Here is a 9,834-nt window from a genome sequence, read left to right as displayed (position 1 = left end):
GGGATTGGTGAAGGGTGTGCGGCGCCCACGCCGGGGAAGGGTCTGCAGCTGGCTGTGGGCCGCCCCCTCTTGCAGCTGCTAACCTGGCGCCGGCGGGAGCGGGTTTGCAGCTCCCCCATCACCCCGCCCCGGCGCGCTACGAGCGTCTCCGCCCCCTGTCTCTGGTCTCGCCCGGCAGCTTGGCGTCTCCTTCCCTCCCCTCGCACTCTATTTTTAGTAATAATTCTGTACGCTTGCGCTACGCTAAACCGTTCAGAAAGCTCGCTCAGGTTAGAGCCCCATGACGGCGCGGAGTGGCTGACAGAACGGGGATTGCATCACCATTTTGATGGGGAAGAAATTGAGCCTGGGAAGGGAGGTGGAAAGGGTCCTGACTGTGTCTTAGGCCAAACTGGCTTCGGGCCTGCTTTGGTGTGCAGTTTGCAAGATCGAAGGGTGCTTCCTAGTGGGCGAATGTAGTGTCTTACAGCGTTGCTCAACGCCCTCAGCTTCTGGCACGGAGCGGGAACTCACCCCCGGATACTGAACTAAGGAGGCTGGTTTTCAACTGATTCCTGCCTGCCAGAGCGGCCTTCTAACCCTCAGCGCTTCCAGCATAGCCCCTGCCCGGATTCTGATCATCAGGTAATAACTTGGATAATAATTGAATGATTTTCATCCAGCAAAAATTTTCATATAAAACAGCTTTTATCAGACACACCTTCATACACTATCGGACAATTTTTCTGAAGGAAAATGTAGCAAAGAATACTACGAATATGAAGATAGCAATTCCACTTCTGTTCATTTATCACAAGAAAAAAAATTGGAACTATGCACAAACCCTTGTACTCCAAGTTATTCATTATGGGGTTACATATAATAGTAAAGAACTTAGAATCTGAAGTCCTTAAAGTTCAAAAACAAATTGATTAAATTGTATAGCCATGCACTTGAATACTAGGCTGCCATTAAAAAAAAAACGTTTTGTAAAATAGTAACAGAAATATTCATGATGTATAATTAAAGCAAATATATCAATTTCATGCACACACACGCTGGGTGTTGGATTACAGGTGATTTTTATTTTCTTTTTTGTACTTTTTGTACACAACCCAGACTCCAAGCCACAACTTATCTTGCGGGTACAAATGGGGTCACATTAAAAAGATAGTCCATATTCAGTGGTTCTTGACCCCTCTGCTGACACAAGCCTCCAGTACTCATCACCCTTTATACCTGAGAGGCCCTTGCTAGTGTCTCCCTGAGCTCTTATAGTATTTCCCATTCTTTCACTCCACCCACTCCTTGGTGTTTCTGCCTAAAGACCACTTAAGGGCAGCACCTCATGTTTACCTGTCCAATCTGTGGCATCTTGAAAACATGGAGGACCATGCTAATAAGAATGAAAACCTTAGAGGCAAAGCAACTCTTTGTTCTCAAGAGAACTTGATGTGCAAAAACTATACTGTTTGCTGATTGTTTTATAAGTTAAATGATTTAGTGAAAGTCACTCAGTCATGTCCCGTTCTTTGTGACCACATACAGCCCATGGAATTCTCCAGGCCAGAATACTGGAGTGGATAGCTGTTCCCTTCTCCAGGGGATCTTCCCAACCCAGGGATCGAACCCAGGTCTCCAGCATTGCAGGCAGACTCTCTACCAGCTGAGCCACCAGGGAAGCCTGTTTTATAAGAGTGGCCTTTTATATGATCAGACTATCGTTCCTTTTTTTAAAATTAATTAATTGATTGATATTTTTGGCTGTGGTGGATCTTCATTGCTGCACACAGGCTTTCTCTAGTTGTGGTGAGCAAGGGCTACTCTTCATTGCAGTGTGCAAGCTTCTCATCGCAGTGGCTTTTCTTATTGTAGAGTATGGGCTCTAGGCATAGGACTTCAGTAGTTGCAGCACACGGGGCTCAGCTGCCCTGCTGCAGGTGGTATCTTCCCCAACCAAGGATCAAACCCTTGTCTCCTGCATTGGCAGGTAGACTCTTAACCACTGGACCACTAGGGAAGTCCCTGACCATTCCTTTTAAGCATATGTAATAGTATAAAATGAGACCCTCCTCATCTCCATTTGGCTAGGACTCTTGGGCTTCCCTGGTGGCTCAGAGGTTAAAGCATCTGCCTCCAGTGCCGGAGACCTGGGTTCGATCCCTGGGTCGGGAAGATCCCCTGGAGAAGGAAATGGTAACCCACTCCAGTATTCTTGCCTGGAGAATCCCATGGACAGAGGAACCTGGTAGGCTACAGTCCATGGGGTAGCAAAGAGTTGGACACGACTGAGCAACTTCACTTTCACTTTCACTAAAGTAGTAAGTGCCAATTACTCCCACATTATAAAATGAGGTACAAAACCACCAAAGCAGAACTTGTGAAGGTGTCTAGAAACCTTCACATACCCTGGAAGTCTATGAAAGAGGTTGAAGAGGTTGAAAGAGAATTCTGAGAGGATACGTGCAATATTGTCAGTGTACTACGAATCCTGCCCATTTTGTGTCTAAGGAAAGGCAGGTGTCAGCAGGGCCACTGAGAGCTTGGCATGTATCCCTCCATGTTGGGACCAGGCAGGTTGCTATCTGGGCTTCCCTGGTGGCTCAGCTGGTAAAGAATCCCCCTGCAATGCGGGAGACCTGGGTTCGATCCCTGGGTTGGGAAGATCCCCTGGAGAAGGGAAAGGCTACCCACTCCAGTATTTTGGCCTGGAGAATTCCATGGACTGTACAGTCCATATGGTTGCAAAGAGTCAGACACAACTAAGTGATTTTCACTTCAGGTTGCTGTCCAGTTCATGCTGAGAAATATCCAATGGCTTCTGGCCAGATAACTGCTCTGATAGTGAGCAGAGATATTGTTACTTTGGAGGGGTCTTTCACGTCCAGAGATTTTAAGACAAAGAATGTCTGAATATCTCCTACGTGAGTGTTTCCCATGCGTGAGCAAATTGCCCAGGGTATAGTGTTAGACTCAGCCCATGGGAATTTCTGGAGGGCTGAAGGGACCCCCACAGGAGAGTTGACTACTAGATCCATAAAGGCTGAGCGAGATGAATTCAGCATCCCATTCAGAGACATTAATATACCCGAATTAAGAGATTCCAAGAAATAAGAAGTAGGAAGCTCTTTCAAAACACCCACAGACAATGAGTCAACACTAAATACTTACCAAGTACAGAAAGCATATATACCAAGTCAATAGTATCAAACCAAAAAGAACTTCTTACTCCTTACCTCTCCTCCTCATCACCATCCCCAAACCCTGGTGGAGCCAGAGGCATTCTTGTGAGTAGAGAATGAGCCACAAGAAAATAAAAACACAGAGCACATCTCTTCCTTTCTCAGTTCTAGAGGAGAAGAAAAACTTTAATCTTAAAATTTATAACACTGGAATTTTTAAATACTGAAATGAGAGAAACAGCTTAGAAGCTAAGGACTTAAAGTGAGCAGAAAATTCAATACAGGGACCTGAGATTTCATCCAAAGGGGCATATGAAGGAACAACTTAGAGTCAGTTTTCATAGTGAGAGAATCTGGAAGAATACAGTTGTTACTCAGTTTCATCCCTTGAATATACACGCATCAGTACTTTAACTAACTTATATTATCAAGTTATATCCCTTAATACAATTTCTTGAAAGTGTTGCAGTGAAGCTACTATCAATATTTGAACTATGTACATACCACTGACTAGCTCTTCCCATTAGCAGCTTGGTTGAGTTTCAGTTCTTGAATGAAGCTCAGTTCAGTTCAGTCACTCAGTCATGTCCAACTCTTTGCAACCCCATTGACTGCAGCACGCCAGGCTTCCCTGTCTGTCACCAACTCCCCAAGCTTGCTCAAACTCACGTCCATCGAGTCAGACATGAGTTTGAGCAATGAAGCTAGATACAAATTATTTGATGAATTATTGAATGAAGCTAGATTTGAATTATTTGATGGTAACACTTTCAGGTGCCTTGTCTCCCCATAAGAGGAAAATACGAAGTTTTTTGAGTATACGGAATATATCTGTATACTATACAGGTTAGGAAGTTTTTTCTTTTAGATTATCTTATTTGATCCTGTCAATATTATTGGTATAATAAGTATTGTTGGGATCATTATTTTATAGATGAGAAAGCTGAGGCTCAAAGAAATTAAATGATTTACTCCAGGGTCAGATTTCCACAGAATATATGCAGAAATAGCTAATATATGCAGAATTTAGAATATATGCAGAATATATGCAGATTAGCTAGCTACAGACCAGTTCTCTCACCAAAAACAATTAGGAAAGATGGGAAAATATTTTTAAAATTTGTTTTAAGTCATTGGAGAGCTATGAAAGCAGCCAGAACTTGGAGGGCCAGGATCTAAAAGCTGAGAGATTTCATTTGGCACTACTTTTCTACTTGAAGCATTTGTTAATTAGCAAGCAGTGACTTGGAGGCTAAGAAGCTGGGCTCAAAGAAAAAAAGGAGCTGGGCTGAAAGCAGCAGCTGAGAAGCTGAGAAACTGAACAGTACTTTTAGCAATTTTATGCGATCAGGAGGAGTAAGAGTAAAGGAAAGGAGAGCAGAAGTCCAGGATCCCCAAGGAAAAGCCCTGGTACATACTCAAAGCTCTCCTCTGAGATTCCCAAAGAGCTGCACCCTAAGAGTAGAGGTGACCTGGAAATAGACCAGCCCTCAAAGACTGAAATGTATCATCAAGTTGACTTAGCTCCTACTTGGACTAAGCACTGCCTGCTCAAGCAAAAGTTAATTTCTTCTGGAGGAAGATAAAATCATCCAGAAGCTATGAAGGATTTCTGATAAGGAGGTTAATGATTCTTTGCTGTTGTTCAGTGGCTAAGTCAGGTCTGACTCTTTTGTGACCCCGAGGAGTACAGCATGCCAGGCTCCTCTGTCCATGGGGTTCTCACTGGAGTGAGTTGCCATTTCCTTCTTCGGGGATCTTCCTGGACCAGGGATCAAACCCATGTCCCCTGCATTGGTAGGCTGATTCTTTACCACCGAGCCACCTGGGAAGCCCCAATGATTCTTTACATATGGCTAATAAGTTTATTTTTACAGAGTCCTCTCACAATGTAATTCTCACAATAACCCAGGAAAGTACATCTAGCCCACTTAACAGATGAGAAACACAAGACTGAAACTTTATCAAGAATTCCAAAAACTGGTTACTAGGTTTTCCAGGTGTATTTGATTTCACTTATATCACATATTCATAGGCTTTTTAAAAGGAATAAGGATGTTACAGATTTTTGAAACTAATAAAATTCTAATATACATTTAAATCCATTTTCAACATACATTTGACAAAAAATATGTGCTTATTGAAAACATAAATTTTGTGTCCTTTTATTATCCAAATGACTAACAAACTTTCAAATCATAAATGTGTATCACATTGTAAAATAAAGACAAGACTGAAATAAGACAACAGTGTCTTTATACATTTCCTAGAGAGTAATATACAAACTCTATTATGTGTTGCTCTAGTAATTCCAGGATTTTTTCTTTCAGTTTGGACACACTTTGGTGTGTCATTACCACTGTATAACTCCAAATGACAAAATAGGCAGATTAAGAAATGTAGGCATTCTGACAACCAGATTTTGAAGCGTTCGTTCTTCAAAAAGTCAGGAAAATACCATCTGTGTCTCTGAGTAATAACTCACTGATTAACCATTATGAACCGCACTTTTGGTTCAAGTCTGTTCTGATATTTGAGTAAGTATTAACATATTCCTTGAGGCTTTGAAGAAATATATTTAAAATGCATGAAAACTCTAAGACTCTCAGGATTCCTCATTTACCAAACATCACAAATTCAGAGTTGCAAAAATCTGACATCAATCATAAAATGTTTCAATTATTCTGAAGATGTGAATTATAATTGTTGTGTCTTTAACATTTACTTTAGTGTGCTTTAATCATAGTGATTTGAAATACCATCATTTAAAAATTCAATAACTATGATTCTTTACCATAATCAAGGTTACATGAAAATAACCAGACACAGTATGCATAATTTTTTATTTGCTATCTATCATGGTTTGCTTCATAGATTTCCTTGCAACCAAATACTATAAACTACTTAACCAGTATTTCAAATGGTTTCAGATTAACTGACTTAGATCTAGTACTATCAAAGGTATATTTAACAGTTGATCAGCTATTAAAATTTACAAGTAATGTAAAAATCTGAAGTACCATAAATTACTCTTCCTAATTCTATTTCCTTGTATAACATAAAATGAAATAAATTTTAAGAGTTTTTAAATTTTCCTTTGAGGCCTAAAAAGGATTAAAATATCTAGTGATCTGTTGGAAAAAAATGTTAAATGATATACAATTTGACTATTAATGTGAAAAAAATTAAGGACACAGTTTTTAAAGTAGCTGATTATGAACAGAAAATTGGCTGAAAATATGACCCTGGCTTCCCTGGTGGCTCAGACAGTAAAGAATCTTCCTGCAATGCAGGAGATTCAGGTTCCATCCTGGGGTCGGGAAGATCCCCTGGAGAAGGGAATGGCTACCCACTCCAGTATTTTTGCCTGGAGAATCCCATGGACAGAGAAGTCTGGTGGTCTGCAGTCCATGGTATCACAAAGAATCAAACACGACTGAGTGACTAACAGTTTCAGTTTCATTCACCATTAATAGAAATGAGATCACTGGGAGAGGAAACTGATGGAGCACAATATTCAGGTGATTCTGAGTTCCTTTTTGGACCTATAGAGTTTAAAATTCTTGGCAGGGCTGCCATTATGCACAACCCCATTTCATTCTATGTAAATAGTGTGACAAGAAGTTACACAACATTGGCCTAATTTATGGGGCATTAGATGGAAATATCTAGTAGGCAGTTGGATTTAAAAGGCAAAAACTCAAGACAGGTGTTAAGAGTTAGAATTGCAAATATGGGACACATACGGAATAAGAATTGAAGTTATGGACACGGATGACATCTCCATGAACAGAAAGCAGAGAGAAAAGAGGGCCAAAAGCAGAAACTTGAGGAAAGTCTTCTTTTCGTGGGTGGGGGGAGAATAGGAGCAAACTGAAAAAATAAAGCCTGTCCTGTGGCCTCCAGAGTTACCCATTAATACCAGACCTGCTCCTTGTACTACACCGCTGACACCACATAAAAGCCAGTGCTAGCTACCTTCACTGTTTCAGTGTCAGTCTGAAAACGCTCTTCCTGACGTTTCTTACACCATTTTCTTCCCCATTTCCGCACCCTATACCCTCACGCCTGGCCTTCCTATTTATGGTCTCTGCTTATACCTTGGAAATAAAGTGCTTGGCACTGCTTTCCAACTTTAACTTGGTACGTCTCTCCTCTGTCTCAGTTTGAACTCTCCCTCTTAACAACACTGTCTCCTGCTAACCTGAGGATATTCTCTGGGGCTGCATGTCTGAGTTCAGGGCCTTGCAAGTGGCACACCCACCAAGTTCCCTTTGGCCTCCTGAGTAATGCAGATCGTGTAAAACATACAGAGTGCCATAGAAAGAAAAGACCATCCCCAAGGAGGATGGTCACTCGGCAGGGGCTCCCTAGTGCCTACAAAATAAAGTCACAAATTCTTAACGATTATGTCCCAATCAGCCTTTCTAGATTTAGATACTCCTATTTCCCTATAAGACATTACACTTAAAATTAGACTATCTGCTCTTTACTAGGCATGTTTCATATGCAAAGCTCTCTCTGCTTTTGCTCAGGCTAGCAGTGGAGAGAGTTGGTTTCCTATTAAATTGAGGCATGTGAATGTGACCAAGCTTGGCCCAAATTTGATGATAAGTAAGATACTGTAGAAATAAGACGATCTTAGATAACAATATGGATTAGCTCCATAATAACCATCAAGGTATTTTAAGTGATCATCATTTTACTCAAGAAGAACTGGGGAAAATAAAATCAGGCTAAGAATAGATTTATCCATTGGGTCAAGCAAATTCTCTATAAAAACTGGGATGGTAAGTGAATTGTATCGTATGTGAATTATACTTCACAAAAGCTGTTACCAAAAGAAAAAAATAAGTAGTGGCTAAAATATCTAGATGTGTGCTCAGGGTATCTGGGTACTCATTTTCAAAGAGTAATGGTCCCTTAAAGAATGTGAGTAGAGAATATTGTTTGGCTGCTGTCCCTCCACAATCAGCTCTTTAAGCAAAGCCACAGTTGGCCCACAGGCATCTGAATTGGTGCTCAGATGCTTTGAGGATGAGGACTGGTAACTGTCAGATGCTCAGCTGCCTGCTGACCTTAGCAAGGGCATCACTGACAACATCCAGCTCATGCTGAAGCTCGTTCATGGCGCTGGTTATACTCCTGGTATCTTTCAAGATCTGAATACTCCGTGTATACGGATTATACTTCACTCCAAATGGACGCTTGATTGTCTTGGTAAATTCTCTATATAAGAAAACAAATAAGAGGCAATCAGTTTCTAGGGGGAAAATGATGAAAACAGAATACTGTCCATTAGTCTAACATTGAACATATCTAAACATTCAGAAAACGAAGATCATGGCATCTGGCCCCATCACTTAATGGGAAATAGATGGGGAAACAGTGGAAAAAGTGTCAGACTTTATTTTTTTGGGGCTCTAAAATCACTGCAGATGGTGATTGCAGCCATGAAATTAAAAGACACTTACTCCTTGGAAGGAAAGTTATGACCAACCTAGATAGCATGTTCAAAAGCAGAGACATTACTTTGCCAACAAAGGTCCATCTAGTAAAGGCTATGGCTTTTCCAGTGGTCATGTATGGATGTGAAAGTTGGACTGTGAAGAAAGCTGAGCGCCGAAGAATTGATGCTTTTGAAGTGTGGTGTTGGAGAAGACTCTTGAGAGTCCCTTGGACTGCAAGGAGATCCAACCAGTCCATCCTAAAGGAGATCAGTCCTGGGTGTTCATTGGAAGGACTGATGCTGAAGCTGAAACTCTAATACTTTGGCCACCTCATGAGAAGAGTTGACTCATTGGAAAAGACTCTGATGCTGGGAGGGATTGGGGGCTGGAGGATAAGGGGATGATAGAGGATGAGATGGCTGGATGGCATCACCGACTCTATGGACATGAATCTGAGTGAACTCCGGGAGTTGGTGATAGACAGGGAGGCCTGGTGTGCTGCAAATCATAGGGTCGCAAAGAGTCGGACACGACTGAGCGACTGAACTAAACTGAACTGAAACACTTTGTATACTTCATGTCCTTTTTGAAATGCCATTAAACTTTCCCTCTCCCCTAGCTGGAATGAATTGCTCCTGGATAAAATGCAAAATGATGTTTCATCTGTATCTCTTTAAGGCTTCCAATTTGGTATATAGTAATTTGCATACATTTTGTTTTCCCTATTAGATTCTAAACTCTCTGATAGGAAGGAATGGGAAGTAACCAGTTTCTCAGTGTATCTGATTCATATTTGCAACCCTGAACATAACTGTAAACAACACATCCTAAATATTTACTGTGGAAGGGAGATATGTTCCAGGCAGAAGGTGCCTTAGCTCAGTTCAGTTCAGTTCAGTTGCTCAGTCGTGTCCGACTCTTTGGGACCCCATGAATCGCAGCACGCCAGGCCTCCCTGTCCATCACCAACTCCCGGAGTTCACCCAGACTCACGTCTATCGAGTCAGTGATGCCATCCAGTCATCTCATCCTCTGTCGTCCCCCCCTCCTCCTGCCCCCAATCCCTCCCAGCATCAGAGTCTTTTCCAATGAGTCAACTCTTCTCATGAGGTGGCCAAAGTACTGGAGTTTCAGCTTTAGCATCATTCCTTCCAAAGAAATCCCAGGGCTGATCTCCTTCAGAATGGACTGGTTGGATCTCCTTGCAGTCCAAGGGACTCTCA

The 9,834-nt window shown here is 41.7% G+C and overlaps 1 protein-coding gene across 2 annotated transcripts in view; it reads right to left on the bottom strand.

The window, feature by feature from the left end:
* Positions 1-6,548: 6,548 nt before the first annotated feature.
* The window catches only part of TPH1 (tryptophan hydroxylase 1), a 31,725-nt gene continuing 28,439 nt past the window's right edge, over positions 6,549-9,834 (bottom strand). For both annotated transcript variants that reach the window (XM_010830520.1, XM_010830519.1), the window contains one exon: positions 6,549-8,390. In XM_010830520.1, coding sequence (XP_010828822.1) covers positions 8,216-8,390 — 175 coding nt within the window. In that variant the 3' untranslated portion in view covers positions 6,549-8,215. The remainder of the gene's footprint in view (positions 8,391-9,834) is intronic.

The sequence above is a fragment of the Bison bison genome, unplaced genomic scaffold, assembly GCF_000754665.1.
Source record: "Bison bison bison isolate TAMUID 2011002044 unplaced genomic scaffold, Bison_UMD1.0 scf7180017864518, whole genome shotgun sequence".
Classification (NCBI taxonomy): Eukaryota; Metazoa; Chordata; class Mammalia; order Artiodactyla; family Bovidae; genus Bison; species Bison bison.
Note: the sequence above shows the minus strand (reverse complement) of the source record. Positions and strands in the feature narration are given on the sequence as shown.